Source organism: Haematobia irritans, chromosome 5, assembly GCF_050003625.1.
Source record: "Haematobia irritans isolate KBUSLIRL chromosome 5, ASM5000362v1, whole genome shotgun sequence".
NCBI lineage: Eukaryota > Metazoa > Arthropoda > Insecta > Diptera > Muscidae > Haematobia > Haematobia irritans.
This window is the reverse complement of record NC_134401.1, coordinates 175485497-175504933: the sequence shown is the minus strand read 5'-3', so window position 1 is coordinate 175504933 and position 19437 is coordinate 175485497. Positions and strand designations below refer to the sequence as shown.

Sequence of the window (19437 nt, the reverse complement as noted above, 5' to 3'; positions counted from 1 at the left end):
AGTCCAGCACTTAGGTGTAATTAAAGGCACTGCACAAATGAAACTGCATCAAATTGAAAACAACAGAGATCTTCGGATCTATCGAGCACTTTTACCATTACCTTATACAGATTCCATAACAACATTTGTTTATTTTTTTCCTACGTCAAGGTAGGAAGCGCTGCCCATCGTCGATAGCCGTCTGAACGAACTGTTATTGAGTGAATAATGTTTCCAGAGTTTACAAAAGTTCTGCCGTCATTCATATCACTTGAGCAAGAGAAAAGAGAGACTATTATGCCACCACCGACACCTCCAAGTCGCAAATCCCTTTACGCCAAGTCCAATGGAAAGAAGAGCAGCAAAGGTTCTGCCATTCCTAGTAGTTCTTCATCGAGACATGAGAAATGTTTCAAGAGGCCAGAAAGTCCGGTGCTAGGAGCTAACAAGTATGGAACGATAACTATCAGGAAGTCTAGCCGTGGTCCTTTGTGTCGCTCGAAATCTGCGGGTGCTGTATCGTCTCTTCTTCCGAGATTGGCGGGCCATCCACCCCCACAAGAGAACAGAGTGACAGTTGTTCGAAAACAAAACTATTTGAGGGCGGGTAGTCCTCTAAGGAAGTCAGCATCGTCTTCTACTCAAGTTCTGACCTCACGCCACACTAGCCGTAGCCCAGTGGCTTTTGGACGCAGCATTTCAAAGGAAAGGACTTTTGCCGAAGAGAAGAAACGCCTTGAAAACTCATTGCCATTAGACCGATATACATTTGAGGCCAGCACTAACATTTTAAGGGATCCCGCTTTAAAATCGCCACAGGATGTAAAGAAGGCTGTGCGTTCATTGGCCACTTGTGCCTTCCAATCGAGAAGTCGTTCCGTTCCCCGATTTTGCACGGGTTGCCGCAACCATGCCGGTTTGGAGAGCAGCTATGCCTCCAGGCATAATCTTTGCTACCCAGAAGTGGAACACTATGGCTATACTGAATGGTTAAGGTCTCCGAATGTGGTGAGCAGAGCCAATGCTATTGAAAAAAAGAGAAAAGTGGAAAAACTTCCTTCGGCCAAACAAATGTCAAAAGCCCTTTCGAATGTAAGTTTGGCTGCAAGTAATTCAACATTTTCCATGGGGAATACTGCCACGTCAGGGCAATCTGCGAAACCTTCCGATACTAAAATCGATGTCGAACGAAAAATATGCAAGAAATTGGCTCGGGAAGCCAGTAAGACGAGAAAAACGACCACTACGAAAATTAATAACGAGGCAGGTACGACGGGAAATGTGGAGGAGCTCTCCTATGTTGTTCAAGAAAAGTTTCCAACAAATGCTAAAGAAGACATTAATCAGCATCAATCGGCCGATGAAACAGATAACACATACCACTCATCGGTACGTGATAAGGCTCTCTTTTGGAATGACTTCAATATGCAGCAGACTGCATCGCTTCCCTATAACCTGAAACATCAGTCTTCAACATATATCACCCATGTTTCGGGCCACAAATCCAGAAGTCTTAGTCCAAATCGTAAACAGTTCAATCGTGAGGAGATAACACAATCTCTGCCCCCTGCCACCGAAGTGGTCAATTATGATTCCACCTCTGAACCGGCGAGTCCGAAACTCAAAGAATTTTCTCCCACAAGAGAGGTACGCGTACCACCAAATTCGACAACCCGAAATGTAAGATCACCATCTCGTCGCCTTATAGAGAGTTGTCGAACTAACCAAAACAACAAGGTAATACGGGCCAGTAGCTTATCTAGTGCCGAAGACAGATCAAAGAGAGGCCTCTATCTGTGCGACGAGTTAGCCCATAGTGCAACCTCCCTGGCCAGCAACGATCGCCATAGTCCCACTTGTCGGTATTTGCATAACTCCGAACGCTTTGTTGAGCTTAATCGCTTCTATAGCACTCTAGAACGCGTAGGTCTACTGGAGAGAGCAACTTCGAAGACCGACTTCAAACCCATTCGAAAAGAGAGCGAACTCTTGGACTATGATGAATGGCGTCGAGTTCGCCTACATGAACGGGCCGAAAGGGAGTTGAATTATTTGGTGGGAAAACTTAAACACGACCAACATGAAAAGAACTTGCTTTTCTTGCCCAAAGATGTGGAGGAGGTTAAGTGGCGAAAAGAAAAGGATTTGGGACTCAATTTACGGGAAAAATCTGTAGAAGATTTACGCGAAGACTTTGAGAATATCAACTTTCTTCACGACTACTTGGAACAGTCAAAGAAACCCTGTTCTAACATGAAATATTGGCGCCGAAATACCGTGGCAGATTTGACCCATAGCTTAGAGGAGAAGATACAGAATACCGAAAGCGCAGCTCTCTCGAAGGATATGTCTTTCAATGAGCAATTGGTTAATACGCTTCCAAATGAGCAAATTAACAAAATCAATCGACAACTGAACGAGATCTATGCCTGTGAACCGAAACAAGCACAGACTGCTAAGGCTACCGAGCCATATGTGGTTACTGTGGAACATCACAATATGCCCACCTCTTCCCAGGCTCTTAAAGTTAGGTGCAAATCTTCAATAACAAGAGATGAACTTTTGGGTTCAATCCTCAAACGGAAGGAAGCCCTTTCTAGTATTTCCTTGAAAAAGCGAGAGAATCAAACTCCGGATTCGGATAAAACTATTGTCAATAAGTCGTCGGATATATCCGAACCAAATGAACCTCCCGAAATTCCACCAGCACCAAAAATGGAGTATAAACAAGAGACAAAACAACAACAAATGTCGAGTGCTGCGAAGGTAACACTGGCCCGCCGCGATATAACACCGGATATAACACAAAAAATCAAATACTTTGAAGAACGTAAGTATGACAAACCGCCAAAGACGGTCTATCACGCTCGTGAAGACTCCTCCCCGGACGAGGACGAGGTGATGCGTATGATCGAGGAGAAGATGCGTTTAAAGCAATATCGCAATGGCTGGCACAAACATAAGGAACTCAGTACATCTCTAACCGACTTGTGTGAAATGTTTGGCGAAAAGAATTCATCGCGGGCAAATTTTCACTTGCGTTCACCACAACAAAGACCACCAGATGAGTACCACCAAGAACACCACTATCAGCACGACGAGGTGCTAACGGAAATGTCCGAGGACTGTACACCGTACAGTAGTCTGGAATTCCTAGAGTCATATTGCAGATCGAGGAGTGCCTCACCTCAATCTCAGTGTTCCTCATACCTGCAACGGGTCAATACTGGAGACGTACAGAAAATTCGCAACAAGTTCGAAAGCTTGAACTACAACAGTTTGAAGACGAACCATTTTTTTGGGCTACGTAAGCTGAGGAAGGTGCGCAGCGATCCTGAATTGAACATTATCAAATCAGAGTCAAAAGACGCCTTAAAGAACGCCGATGTCTCGTGGATAACGCATAAATTCGAGATGCACAATAAAATCACCCAGACCAGCAAGGAAGAAACTGAACCCCAGAGAGGCCGTAAGCGCCAAATAATTTCGCCTCAGCCTATGACCTGTCGTCTAATGCCACGTATAGACCGCATCAGCAAAACGGCCAGTTTGGGAGCATGCAACAAAAAACATCCTCCCCCAAGTCCCGGATCTCAAAGTCCAACAAGAAGCCTCAGTAGCAGTAGTGCCATAGGAAAACACAGTCACATACTACATAGTCCCCACTTAAACCGAAAACATTTGTCGTTGTCATCACCAGACGTTCGTTGTGTCAGGGAATATTTACCCCAGTATTTGACAGCCAACTGGGTGGCCCACAGATACCCCAGCCCAGAGCATAATAAACTCAAGGAAGACGAAGAAAGATTGCGCCAAGGTAAACATTTGCGCAAGACTCACTCTCCAGTATCGCGGGCCCCAATGCCCGAAGCTCCAGTAAAATCTGATGATATTTTTGCCAATCAAAAATTTGACCCGAAGATTCATCAGCCGAAAGCTCGATATGTACCAGATGGAGTGCCCACCAAATGTCACCAGGCTCGTTTGCAGTGGGCCAAAACGATGCCGCGCAGAGGAAATGCAGTTACATTTCAAGGTTCTCTTAACATCCGTACTTTAGATTGAAACCATACTACATACAAGCTTAGATTTCTAAAATGCAACTATGACTATCTATCTATTCACCATCGACCAGCTTCTACTACCCATTTTAACCGTGCGGGCGAGGTCTCTTTTGGCCAAACATCGCTTTCATTTAGGCTTTTCGTATTTTTTTTTTATATTTTCGTAACGTATCATTAATCTGAACACTCTTAATTTCTCTCAACACTACTTTCTTCTATATCGATGTCCACATTGGCCTCTGAATTCGAAATTTTTAAAACCGAACAAAACAACATCGATTCAGATAACGATTTACCATGTCCCAAAGTTCCACCACCCCCTAATAGTGAATTGACAGATCAAGGTGAGTGTTTATAACTTTTTACCATGTCACACATTTTGGGAGCTTCATCGTAAGGGGTTTGCATGGTTATTATTATTTCCGGTATGAAATAATTTATGACAATTTATACATTTCCAAAGACAGAAAAGAAAGCAGTTGCAATCATTAAAAAAGCGTTCGTTAAAGGCTATTCATTTTTCCCGATGACTAATATACCATTACAAATTAATCTTTATTAAATGATTAGCATAATACATCTTTTGAAGGTTTCAATGTGTTCTAGTTTCCTAGTTTTATTCACAAAAAATCATCGACAATATAGTATTGACAGATTTGGAAAGCCGCTTCACCTCACTTCCACCATTTCAAATTTTCCACACAAATGTTTCATTAGGATATATAAAAGAACTGTTTAGTCAATTTTTCTTATATTTCGTATCACTTGGTACGAAATTTATAGTTCTCGTCTTATATCCCTTTTGAAGCCTTTTTTCTAACCCCGAGGAAAAGAGATAATGACAATGCAAACCCTATATATCACTCAACCAGTGCATATAGTTCCTTACTAACCCAATCATCACAGACCAGAGATATTGGTCTATTTAGTACTAGCATAGTGTGCTATGATAGGAGGCCAGATTATAATTGCAAAGAGAGTGAGTGTCAGAGTGACCCGATGGGAGAGTTTTACTCTTAGAAGAGAAATGTGCTAGGAACTAGGGAACCTCTCAACGAAAACGTTGAACATTGAAATCAATATAGACCATCAATCTCTACATAACTCAGTCAGTCAATCAATGACCCAATGGAACTGCGCAATGGCCACCACACATATACACCCTCAATAACCACAACGACCAGGTAGCATTCAAAGAGACCGTTACTATGTTACCAAACTTGCAAACACCACAATGTGCCACCGTTAAAGTGGAAACTGAAAATGTCAAAATAGTTCAAAAACCACCGCTAGGCAACCATCGACCGCGAAATATCGAACGGCATAGACCGGAATAGAACGGAGTGTTTTTAGTTACATGAGAGCAATACTTGTGATAATTTTGCTTTGCGTTTGATTTGCGAGTAGCATTAGAAATATTAAAAAGAACAAAACCAAACCGTCAGACTAGTAATGAGACGAAAATTTTGAACTAAACCAAAATGTACTATCACGACAACAATAACAACAATTATAATCATGAAATAATTAATCCATATCATCGCTATGGGGACGATATCGCGAACACAGGATTCAACTCACGCCAAACTCTTCCCAATCACAATTATGTACCACAAGTCGGAGTTGGATCTTTTAAGCCATCACTGCCATCATCCAGGCCACCAAATTTATTGAATGGGAGATGTCATCGATATAACAGAGATGATTACAACCAATTCAAGCCTATCCCAAATTCGGTAAACACATTCAGCCCTAATGATTATTGTGATGTGCCAAACTGTGGAAAACTTTTATGGGTCTCCCGCGATTTACAAAAAAGTCGCAGTACTCCCTCACTGCTGGATGCCAATGACGAGAACTATGAATACAACATTAGGACCGGCCTTCGCATTCAACCTTTTACACCGCAGCCTAGCCAAAAGCAATCATATTTGGCCAACCAGAGTGCCATACAGACGGCGCTACCATTGGTAATGCGTCACAGCCAAAAACGAAATGCATGTAAGGTCACAAAAACTTAAGAATTGTTAAGACGACACAATTTCAGCCATCACACTCACTACATTCATTAGAAGTGAAGGGTATGACAATAAAAAAGACCACACCAATAAACTTAGACCAGGGACAGCAGCACAACAAAATGCTTTTTCCATGAAAGAAAAATAAAAACCACAACATAGTTGGCAAGACCGATAGCACAATGCAACATATAACTTAACCTACACTGAACTAAATATTGTATTAGGGGCAACAATGTCTTTAAAATACGAATGTCATTTTTGCCTAGCATAGAGGATTGCTTAATATTGTGAAAATTCCGCGTCCTGAAATGTAGCATAATCTTTCAAGTTTTTTTTTCAGTGTAGTACTGGAAAATTACACAGTACAGAGTTTTGGATATTAGTTAGTAAACATTTTCATTTAACAGAACATTGGACGATTTAAAACCGGCAAGGACCACTCCATCAAAAAGAATCATTGTTTATGTTTGAAATTTGTCAGAATATCGAATGGACATGTAGTACTTCAATACACTGGGACAATTGAAAGTTGTAAAAAGAAATGAAAGTCACTTGCGTGTTCCTTTCATTAATTAATCTTCTCGCAAGTATTCTCTGTAACTTTATTGCTCATTTTTCTAGTGAAAGCTTTACATTCAGTGTGCTTGCAATAGTCAGGGGTCCGGAATATCTAAAAACGATGGCAAACATGAATAAAGAAGGTATTGAAAAAATAAAAAATAAAAACACTCATGCATGTGCTACGTCTCTTTTCTACAATGAAAAAAATCAACAAATTTAAAGACGATTTCATTTAATTTTGAAGAATTCTTCAGGATTATGCCCAGTTAACCTTAGCCTAACAACATTTTCTTTCATGTAAAAATACTTAGTTTTAAGTCGAATCACGTAACTATAAAACCTAACCACGATTCCATTGAAAAGGCATCTTTATATCAGAGAAATGCCTCTTTTATGCTAAGCTAACTTCGCTGCGGTCTTTGGCCTCACGACAATACCATATTTTTTTTCAATATAGTCTGTACAAAGGCTATATATGATTTTTGTAAATTATGAAGGTGAAAGTCAATTAGGTTTTTTTTTTCTAAAAAATAATCTATTTTGGTGTAAAAAATCTTAACTTACTGTAACCTTTGCTATGTTTGTCTCCAAACATATTTGCATATTCAAGGGTAATACAGGCAAAAGTGGGAATTAGCCTCCTGAGGTGAGATGAGGCCAAAAGATATCAAAACGTTGATAATATCATAATTATCATTCCACATAAACTCACAAAAAGGGCCACTATTACAGCCATTGCTTGCTCAAAAATATAACTCCAATGGTCGATTTGATTAATGACAGTTTTTGTATCGCAGTTTGCTGTTAAAAGAACTATAATGTTCCGAACCCTGACAATGAGAACCCTATATTCACACAAAAACCTGTAATACCGCCAATAAGCGTACTCTCAAAAGTACACAGAGAGCACAGCTCATTTCTCAGTTGAAATTGGCGCGATCGCTAACTATCTTCGGGCTAGAAACTTGTGCTGGCATACAATGATCGTTCAGTGCAGATTGATACGCGAAACAAGCAGCTTTATTGATTTCAACCAACCGGTCGTTTGCCAACGTGTGGTGCTTCATAAACCTCAGACGTATATTCCAACTTTTAATTGGTGTTTACATTTTCATTGTCACATTCATTGAATTGTTTACGTAGCGCCGTTGTCGTTTGTTCGTGTGAGTGTGCCTTATCTAATAAATAATCAAACGTTCATTTATCACTTTGCACGCCAGCAGCAGCAGCCCTAAATGGACTTCATCAGATGAATGAATGAATGGCCCAATAGATTTGCATTAAACCAAACCAAAGTAAAAAATGTAAACATATGAGCTCCCAAACCCTCTGTGCTCCTCCCTACTCCCAGTACAAATAGAAACAAATTTCGACTTGAGCTTTAGTTGATCACTACTAAAGCGAGTTCATGTCTCTACCACAAATCTCTGTATATGCATGCATGTGCTCAATGTAATGCTTGTTGAGTATGGATGTACTGTATGAATGGTCCGTCCACACGTAGCGAATTAGCACGATTTATGATCACAAAAAAGAAATTGGAAAAATACATACATAACTACTAGTGAAAGTGAAAATTGCCAAACATACATTGATAGATTAAGCACTCTTGTGTGTGTAGATGTGTGTACTCAAATATCTGCAATTGAAAAACAGATTTGTGTAACAAAGAATTTGTTTCCTAAATGATTCAATTAAAATAAGCGCGAGTGCGGGTCCGTGTGTGCAGCTGAAAGAAAAATTACAAACCAATGTCGTCTAGTCGATTCTTGAAGGGGGGAATTCCTTAGTCTCCCTTCTGACTAAGACTTTATAGCGGAACTACTATTGTCGTGTATGAGTCAATATACTACCAACTGCGCCGCAACTCACCATTGATGGGTGGTATCGGTCGATGGCATTGTCAGCCATCCATCCAAATCATGTGTGTGTGTTGTGTGTTATCTACGGCCATCGTTATATGAGCGTATCATTGTCGTTCCCATCGGTAACAAATGGTGTGGCATGAAAAACTAAGACGGTATTTGTCTTTGAATATTTAGCTTTTTGCACATATCAACGATAATAGCATACGATTGGTGATTTTAGCTTAAATTAAGCTTTCACTCATGGTGGTACATAAATCAATTCTATAAATCTTCCATAAAATATAAATCTTCTATAAATCTTCCAAAAAAAATCATTAGTTTGAAATATATACCCTTAGGAAGATACACTCAAAGAATATTGTTGGCATATACAATTTACTCAAATTTATATTTGGGCTACGATAACTTTGATGTGTATGGAAATGTACATACAATAGAATTGATCCTAGATCCCACAGCAAACTGATTGACATACAGAGTATGTTCGTAATTGGAGGCAGCTGGTTCCAAATGCCAAATTCATTTATAATCAAAATACGTTATAATGAAAAATTCCTCAGGAGTTTTTGTTCTTGAGAAAACAAAAGAATTAAATATTTGCTCTACCGTTCAAATTATCGTCGAATGATCGACTTTACTCGAACATGTCTGTGTCTCTTACTTTTGCCTAGGGCGAAGTCCATTAATAGGAATATTTCTCCTCTATCTTATATTTGAAATAAAACTTGAAACAATAGCAACACTTGTGTACACAATGGAGACATAAGCTTTAAGCAAAAATAAATTAATCTTAATGTGATAAATCAATGCCATACATTCACTAAAGAATTCAGGTATTTAAAACCATAATTTTCTTTAGAATTTATGAAAGCAGATCAAGTTAAATTTAAGATTCAATCCAACTATATGAGAAAATACAGTTCGAATAGAAAAAATTTCAACAAAATGATGTTTAAAATTGAAAACGTTAAAAAATTAATTGGTACAATTAACTTTTTAATTAAATTTAAAAATGAAGTCAATAAAGAAAACGATTAAAATTTTTTAGACTTTTATGAAAATATTAATTAACCCAATTAACACTTTAATTAAATAAAATAAAAATGCACTTCTTATTGAACTTGGCTTTAATAATTCTGAAAATTTCTTCAAAATTAATGAAATAATCTTTTATTTTGTCTACTTGAAGCATGTCTGAATTCGGAAATTCATATTTTTAACACGGTTTTAAAGGACACGTGAAAAAAAAGCAGAAAAAAATAAACTCAAAGATGTTTCATAATATCATATTATTATAACGAAATTTAGTCCTAATGAAAATGTTTCGTAGTACCAATGAATAATTGCGTTAGCTTAATTTTAATGTATTTTTTTTGTATGTAAGAAAGCATCAAAACACGATAAAATTCAAATTTATTTCCGAGTATCAAGTACGTAAATCTCAAATTTAAAGGAGAATTGCATCTTATATTTATCCTTATTCCAATTCTCCAATTACACCGAAAAAAAGTAAACTGTTTTATAAGACGAATGAACTACCTCGCACGAAAATCGAATTAAATTTTACTCCATATTTTGAGATTTCCACAAAGCGTTGTTAAAACCGGGAAAATTTAATGCACTGTTGTAGCTTTTAACTGCAGTTCACGAAATTACATCCTCTCATAGAAGAAAAAATTAACTAAAAGTAAAGAAGAAAATCATTGGCGCCAAATCATGACCATTTTAACCATATAGTAGTTCATTCTTACACCCAAAGAAATTTGTTAGTAGGGACAGCAGAAAAGTCTGCTAAAACAGCAGAAAGTCTGCTGAAAAAGGGACAGCAGTCACTGTTTGCTGAAATAGCAAACATTTCCTGCTATTTTTTAAGCTCGACTACACTAAATCATGTTTTATTTTGGCTGAAACAAATACAAATTTCAACTTAGGAGCTATCCTAACATAATTAAAACAATATTTTATGAAAATCTATACTAATTGATTAAAAATCTGAATATTTATCGATTTGCGGCATAACAGCAAACAAAATGTTTGCTGATCGTATTTATGAGCTTGTAAGTATGTTACACTGCAAAAATATACCAAAAATTACTTTTGGTTCTTAAATATGCTTTGGGGAAAAATTTATAACTTAAAAATTTTATAATTTATTGTTCATTAGGCCCTGAAGTACAAAAATATAACAGCAGACATCGACTGCTGTTATTTGCAGACTTTTTTCTATGAGTGTACGAAAATCTTCTTTTGCTTTAGTTCATATTGAACTTATGTGTACAGTCATTGAACTTTATACTCACGTTTAGTTCATAAAATTTTGAGACATACTTAAAAGAAGTAAGATTTCATTAAACTGAGGAAAATCTCGAAAACATTAATAAAATTTAACTACCAGCAAAAAAATGTTTCCAATAAAAATAAGTTGAATTTAGCGTTAGTTCAACTACACAAATTTTTTTTCTGTGTATATGGCTCGGAATCAATACCAAAATCATTATCGTAAATTACTTTAGTAAAATTCATTGGTACTTTATTTCAAGATGAGTTGTTTGTTATTTTTTTTTTTTAAGAAATGCTAATAAAATTGAAATGGTATTTTGTTTACTTAGTACCCATATAACATTTTCTAAAATGTACTTTCTACAATACCGTATCGAATTTTAGAGTTGCATTGATTGTGTCGTTTTTTATTATAATTTAAACGAATTTTTCATCAAATGTGTGTGATAGGTGCTTCTTTTGTGCTGACATAATTTCAGCAACTAAGTATAATGGTTTTCCATTCAATGTTTTGGCCACTTTTACCACACACAATGATTTGACAAAATCACATACGGGACAGATTTAGCTCGCAATGATAGAAAGTGGTACTAATTATGGCTACTTATCAACCAACTCGAATAAACGAATATGCTTCGTTTCAAATGATGTGAACAAAAACGTTTATTAAGCTGCCACATTCATATGCAGTTTACAATTTGCTACAACTTTCCAAAGTGAGATGGACAATTAGACACTCTAGGCAAAGAAAGACTCTAATTCGAAACCAGTTTAAATTGAAGTAGAATTTGAGGTTTCCAGTACTTATGGAAAACGTTAAATAACTCCTGAATATGAGTATGAATGGCGCCAAAAAATCTCGAATTACACCCAAAGAAATTTGTTAGCTAGACACAATCTATTAAAAGGGTGGAAAATTATAGCTGATAATCAAATAGGATATTTTTAGAAATATCCAAAAAAGTTTACTGTGAAGACCATTGAAATGAATTGGAAAAATTCTCGCAGGATACTTCAGAAAATTGCTATCATTTTAGCAACGTACAATAAAAAACTTTGACCAAATATGTATATATTTGATAAAATTGATCTCAAACTTTAATTTTTCAAGAGAAAATCACCGTATATAGAACTCTAATAAGAATCGACTTTTCAAACTATCAATCGGTCATCAAATCGAAATATGAACCATTACATGGTCACTTTGTTTGGTTTCAAGTTTTTTTTGTCGTCTTAAATCGTATAATTCATAATTTATTAATTTTGTGTCATTTCTTCAACAGTCTCACCCAATCGTTATTATGAATCGGACGTAAATATCCATTTCAAAACACCTGTACGCCAGGAATTTAAATCACCTATGTCCGAAGAGGAATTGGCCCTACGCCAAGCTGAACAAATGCAAAAACTCTATCAGGAAGAGAGACGCCGCAAATATTTACAAGAGCTACAAGATATGAATTCACGTCGTCACACAGACAACTTTACACCCTCGCAAAAATCGCCCATAGCCCTGAATCGTTACGATGATTTCCCAGCTGATTTAGCCCCAAAACCCTTAAATCAAAGCAAATCTGTAGCAAGGGCTTTGTACAATTTCCAGGCACAAAACTCCAAGTAAGTAGTGAAACATCTTTGGCATTTCCGTTCAGCTTATCGCCTTGAATTGTCTAATAATCTTCTCCTCTTCTTTTCAAATAGGGAATTGAGCTTCAAAAAGGGTGACATCATTTTCATACGGCGAGCGATCGATAAGAATTGGTACGAGGGTGAACACAATGCTATGATTGGTTTATTCCCAGCAAATTATGTCGAGGTATGTTTTTTTTTGTTTTGCGGACACACACATTATTTTGGAAAAGTACATTCGAATTTGCAGTGTGAATCATAAGATGTTTGCTGATCACATTTAAAAGTTTCTAAGTATATTAGAGAGCTGGAATATACTAAAAACATTTTTTTTTGTTCTTGGAAAACCTTAAGTTATTATTTTAAACCAAGACAATTACAAAAATATAATAAAAAAAATGTTTTGCTAACTTTACACTATAGTGAAATTTAGACTTAATAAGCTGTACAAAACAAAAATTTCGTAACACACTTTTTGGTGTTTCAGGTTATCAACAAAGATATCATGCCTATCCAGGTTCAACATACTACCCGCAGTAAACCATCCGAAGGTCAAGCAAGAGCAAAATACAACTTCCAAGCGCAATCTGGCGTTGAGCTGTCGTTAAACAAAGGTGAATTAGTAGCTCTAACCCGCCGTGTCGATGATAATTGGTTTGAGGGTAGAGTAGCCAATCGCAAAGGAATTTTCCCCGTATCTTATGTAGAGGTAGGGCTATTGTCAATCGCTTAATCTTTACGAATAACTAAATATCTTCTCACTTATGTAACACAGGTGCTAACGGACATTGGTGCTGAGGATATTGCCGCTAAAACAACAACATCCCAACAACAACAACAAACGAATGTGATCAATGCTCGCCCATCATTGGATACAATGCGCACAAATATAAATAACGAATTCAATACCTTGACAAGAAACGGAGTTCAAGCTCCCAACTCGATTTTAAGAGAAACTAGAACGAATCAAAAAACTGATTTTCTCCACGTCGACACAAGTTCTGAACCATTGGTGTAAGTATTTCAAACTTAATATAGCAATTGCTAAAAACAGAAAACAATCTGTTATTTTGAAACAGCACATATACTGTTGAAATTTTCTGCTGATCCTGGACCTCTAAATCATTCAAAGCAATTGTAGAGCTCATTAACCCCTTGACAACCAATGTCCACTTAGGAGGACATTCGAAAACGACACCAAACTCTATGTCCTCATTTAGTTTCGATTTAGTTACCGATGTTATATTAACCCTTAAATGCACAAGATCACCGATTCCTCCGAAAAAAAACTATATTCAAAATGCTAAAACAGAACATCTGCATACCACATTTTTTTCCAAAAAAAAAATGTGTTTTTTTTTTTGAAAAATAATGGTTGTCTTAAAAAATACAGTGCGCATTAAACTAAGTTTTTATTTACAAATAAACAATTTGATTTTAGTAGAGAATAGATATATTTTTACATTACACAGTTTTTTTTTTATCAACATTACTTCCATCTCTGGTAAATATTGTTTAACTTCAAATTTGTAGTTTTTTTATTTTTTGGTCAAAATTTGATTTTCAAGATTATTTAGAAGTACTACAAACCTATTTTTAGAAATAGCGTTATTATGTTTTAAATGCAACACACTTGTTTTCATAGAATTCGGTCAAAATTGTAAGACGTAAGAGTTTTTTTTTTGGTTGTATCTTAAAAGATGCTTCCAAACATATTATATGTTCACAAAATAACATATTGTTTTTTGGAAGACAACATTATTGAATTTGGATGCAAAAATACAAAATGTTTGGAACTTAGACTACCCAAACATATATTGTTTAGACCAATATGCTTTCAAACATATTATATATTGGAAGAGATCAAACATATAAATGTTTGGGCAATACCCAAAAATGTATATGCTTGAAGCAAAATCTCTTTGGGAGTATATGTTACAGAAGCGATTTTTTATGAGGGTGCACTTAAGGGTTAAATTAGAGGCTTTAATCTAAATAATCTATGTATATTTTCCATATTCGTGAGCACTAAAATGCATTTTTAGAAACTTCTTTAACAATAAACGAAAAATACGAAATTTTTGGCACCATTTTTCTACAAAAACGATGGCCAATATTATTTCAGTTTCTGTTTTGTATTTTTTCTCACACTTCGATAGATATCATAGGCCAAATAGTGCTTATTTTCGTTTGGTCATAATTCAAGAATGAAGTTTTCAGAACAAACTTATATAGCTCTTGAACTAATTGAGGTAAGTCCTCAAAATTACAATTTTTTCTACATGCCATTAGTACAAGTGAAAAAGAAAAAAAATTAAAGTTTCTAACATTGGGTTTATTTCGGTAGTGAAAGGGTTAAGCATTCTCTGTAATTTGTTTTGAATCAGAAATGAGACGAACGTCTTTCAGTACAAATTCATCATGAACTAATTTTCAGCAGTGATGTTAGTCAAAAACCTTTGGCAAACACGTTTGCTAATTCAGCAGTATCTGCTTGCTATTTCAGCAGTGAAAAATGTTTGCTATTTCAACTAACGGATGTTTGTTGAAAAAGCTACATTGAATGCTTTCGCTTTTTCAGCAGACAAAAACTGCTGTTTTAGCAAACTTTTTTGCTGTTATCAATAACAAATATTTTTTGAGTGGAATCATCATAAAAAAATCTTCTCTACATAAACGTATTTCCGTATTATTCTTTCAGATATCGTGCTCTATACAAATACCGTCCTCAAAATTCAGATGAATTGGAACTTTTGGAAGGTGATATTGTTCATGTTTTGGAAAAATGTGACGACGGCTGGTATGTGGGTACATCACAACGAACCGGCTGTTTTGGAACGTTTCCAGGAAACTATGTTGAGAGGCTGTAAACAGATCGTCCATCGCCAATCTACGCTAGCGCGTAGCTTAGTTTAAATTAGTCTCGATATACATAAAATATACTCGATATAATGTTACCAATGTAATTGTTATGATGTGTTGTTATATTTTTTTGAATATTTAAAACATAAACGCAAACCAAAACCTCTTAATCAATCGTACATAATCAGTTTTAGTTCTCTTGGCCGTGCATGCGCATATCGTAATAACAAAATGAATGTAATTCGCTCGATAAAAGTTCTGTTGAAAAACAAACATATTTTTGTTCAATATTTTCCCTCTGCACCTTAAGATTTTTTTCTTTTGTAATATTTATTGATTAATTATTTACTTTTTTCCATTTTGTTTTAACTAGTCAAAGCTAAAATCCCAAATATATATTTTTTTCATTTGTGTAATAGTTTTAAATTATTTATTATGTTGAGGTCTAAGTGTACCATCGTACCATCTAATAATAATTTTAATTATAATACATAATACTTAAAAGATCCGTTTTGTTTCCTAACCAAATAAAAACAAATAAAAAAAACACAAATAAATTATTTATATTTACACACACCAATTGACATATCTTTGTATCATGTTTCACCGTGAAATCCCAAATAAAAGTGCAAAACATTAATGAAAAAAAGTATTTTTACTACACCCAAGCCGAAATGGGAAAGTTATAAGCAAATTTTATAAATGTAGATTTGCTTAATATTTGCTATTGGAAGAGTTTGCTATTATAATCAGACGCTCAAAGAGGTACAGAATTGATTACAAATGTAAATTAATTAAAACTCGTTAATAGTAATATTATACAAATTAAAAAAAAAGAATAAATTAATAGTATCCCAATAAAAAAAATTTGGAAGTTGTTCTAAAGGCACTATTTTAAAGTCACTTCCACAATTATCCTCCCAAATATGTTCTTTAACTCAATTTTTTAGAGTTAGGATCAATAAATGGGTACAAAATAAAATATTTGAGATCAAGCATTTCAGACAAGCGGTAGAAAAAAAATCATAAAAAAGAATTTTAATATTTATGTATCAAAATATCACCTCACCCAAAACATTGAAATATCACCTCACCCAAACCTTAAGATATCATGCAATTATCACATATTGTAAAAAATAAAGTGGTGCATTTTCTAATATTTCAAACTTTTATTTGCAAAATTCTTCATTTCGTCTACATCAAAACTTCTGCTTCTAGCACTACTAGAGCCTCTTAAAAATCATAATGTTTGACTAAATAAATGAATTATCCTTCGGCAAAATAATCGTGCCTGTTCTGGTACACACAAGTATCGCTTTCGTCAGGTGTCACACTTAAGATGTGTTCTGGACCACACTATACACCGTCACAGACCTGTACACGAACATTTTTTCTGTATGGGCCAAGTGTACAGCTATCGTATGGAAAGTTAGAAGATTTTTAACACAAATAAATAACGTTTTGTTTTGTTATTAGGGCTGTTTTCTTTTAGCACTGGATGCAACATTTGTATGGGCTATCCAGAACATCGTTGCACTGGTGTTCTATCCAGAACAACTCATCAGTGCAAGTCGCGCCGATGTTGCCGGATTGTATTTTGATAAAGTGATTCACAATAGCAGCAGTAAATATTTATTACAAATTGGAGCATTTCATATATTAAAAATGCAAGATTTAACTTCTTTTCTGTGTTTGTTTTTAAACAGCTGATGACAGTGTTGCATATTTTTGGAGATGTTCTGGATAAGCGAGTACTCTGTTTTCTTTTAGTCCTTCACGGCTTAGGGTATCCAGTGCTAAAAGAAAACAGCCCTATTGTTGGTTTTTTTCGGAAGTTTCAAGTGTGGTTTACTTTTGGGTTTAGCGAACTGCCTGAATTTATTCTGATAACTGGTTGATAGTTTTGCTGCATGTAGAGGATGCTGATGAGGAATGTGGTAATTCCGAAACGTGCGTTCATCCAACAATCTTGCAGTCTATAGGGCTTTGCCCAAATAAATTTGACAAACATTCTTTTCCTCTGTTAGTTAAGCTACACTTGTAGTGTAGTTCACCACTGTGGTATCACAATGGACTGAATAGTCTAAGTGAGCCTGATACATCGGGCAGCCACATAACCTAACCTACACTTGTAGTTTTGTGAATGCATGGTTTTAAGCTGAAATAAAAAAACAAAAAATAAATAACATATTTCGAAACTTTAATGTGTTTTTTATATATTTTGCACATTTTATTGAGCAAAATAGTCACGAAATAAAATTTTATAAAACTATCTAAAATTTGAACGAAAAATTCTTCTGACTGGTGTATATTTTTGGTTTTTTTTTTCATTTTTTCCACAATCTTCTGTAATTTCCCTGTAAAATCGGTTATTGCAAGTAAAATGTATTGCAAAAAAAATCAACTGTTTACATTTTTCGATCAGGAATTCCAAAAATTTTTCTCACGTGTGAGTCAGAACAACTAATTTTTTAAGAGGTGTGAAGAATATGTGCTGTGTGGTGTACAGTGCAGTGAGACTCAGAATAGCCATGAATGTTCTGTTTTAAGGGGTAATTATACGAAGGAAGAAATATTTAATTTTAAGGATACAATTCTGTGGGAAATTAACCGGAATGGGTTATTAGTAGTATTTAATTAATGTGTCTTTTTATAACGTAGACATCGAAAACAAACGGGGATTGAAAAATTTTGGCAATTCAGGGGGCTAATCACGGCATTCGATATCGAGTATTTTTGATCGAAATCTAAATTTTTCGGATCACGGGAGTCGATATCGAGTTTTTTTGATCGATAATATTTTCGATTGGTAAATTGCAATCGTAAAACATTTTTCACTTGTTTTTTACATTGTTTTCGCAATATAGGAATTGTAAATATATTAGTTTTAATTCGAATTGTTGCTCATTTGTAGTAAATTTACATATAATGAACATATTTTGAATATTTAGGACTAATGCAACTCCAATAAAAGTTAAACAAAAATTGGTCATAGTCGAGTTCGGAAGCGAGCATCCTCGCTTGGCAAAGAACCATATATAAAGTGCACATGCTAGATCGATGTCCAAGAGATTGTGATCAACCAATTATCGTACCATTCCCGTGACAACATAACGTTTCTGCACCACCTTGTAAGAATATTGAATAATGAAGGCTTCCACTGGCAAAAAGTTTTAAGACGGCAGACAATTGTAAAGCGATAGAATTGACGTTGACATGCCACCAAAAATTATTTTCCATTTGAACGCCTCCTTCGTCAGCCGAAATCGTCCATTGAGCCTGCATAAAGGTGACTTTCTAACAGTGCACACCATTTCAAACCCATGTACTTACACCAATAACAATGTGCACTTTTATTCCGTATCTGTCGCCGAATTATTGTATATTCATCTCATCCTCCAATTAGGAAGGAATTCGGAGGAATGTAAATAGAGATATGGGTCCATAATATATAATGAAATAAAATTTACTTTTTACTTTGAAATCTTCAAAAACATGTGTTTTTCTACATTCTATTTTGTGCCGCTAACTTAATTTTGTCATTTCATTTCATCAAATTTCGATCGAATGGCGTGATCCAAACAATTTTTTCGATACGATTATGAATTCGATATCGAATGCCGTGGTTAGCCCCCAGCATGCATGTTATTCAACCGTGTGGGTAAATGATGATCATAATGATCATCATCACGGACGAACCTCACTGGTTTAAGCTATTTGTGACTTCGTCCATCTTATGAATATTAACTACCCGGGTCATATTTACGCCATCAACAGGTTTGTCTCAAAAATGGGTGATTGCGACAGAATTGTAGGTTAAAGTGCCAACACGATTTGATTCGGGCTCACGTAGACTATTCAGTGCATTGTCAGACAGAATTGTAGTTCTAGGTGACTTCAATTTACCTTTATTTGGTTCAGCTAATACTAATCTGCTCATATTATTCATCAATTTGTATTTGATAAGCAAACACTTGTTAGTTATATGGATTTTAATAAGGCATTTGATAATTATTTTAATAAAATATTGTTATATTATTGGAATGTGGTGTGGCTTAGGCTAATCATTTGGAACCAATTGTCTTATTGTTTAAAAATGTTTTGCCCACAATCCATAGTTTATGATATGAAGATTTTCTTTTCATTTAATAGCTCAGACGAATCATATTTGCT

The 19437-nt window shown here is 35.4% G+C and overlaps 1 protein-coding gene across 38 annotated transcripts in view; it reads left to right on the top strand.

Moving 5' to 3' along the window:
- The window catches only part of CAP (Cbl-associated protein), a 78688-nt gene extending 62844 nt beyond the window's left edge, over window positions 1-15844 (top strand). For 21 of the 38 annotated variants that reach the window (XM_075313564.1, XM_075313561.1, XM_075313562.1 and 18 more), the window contains 6 exons: window positions 4328-4387; window positions 12057-12390; window positions 12475-12589; window positions 12890-13111; window positions 13178-13416; window positions 15104-15844. In XM_075313564.1, coding sequence (XP_075169679.1) covers window positions 4328-4387; window positions 12057-12390; window positions 12475-12589; window positions 12890-13111; window positions 13178-13416; window positions 15104-15272 — 1139 coding nt within the window. In that variant the 3' untranslated portion in view covers window positions 15273-15844. Of the gene's footprint in view, window positions 1-150; window positions 4016-4327; window positions 4388-5395; window positions 6045-7614; window positions 7789-9946; window positions 9979-12056; window positions 12391-12474; window positions 12590-12889; window positions 13112-13177; window positions 13417-15103 lie in introns of those variants that run through there. The other 17 variants (XM_075313569.1, XM_075313575.1, XM_075313573.1 and 14 more) reach the window with 8 other exon arrangements.
- The last annotated feature ends 3593 nt before the right edge of the window (window positions 15845-19437 follow it).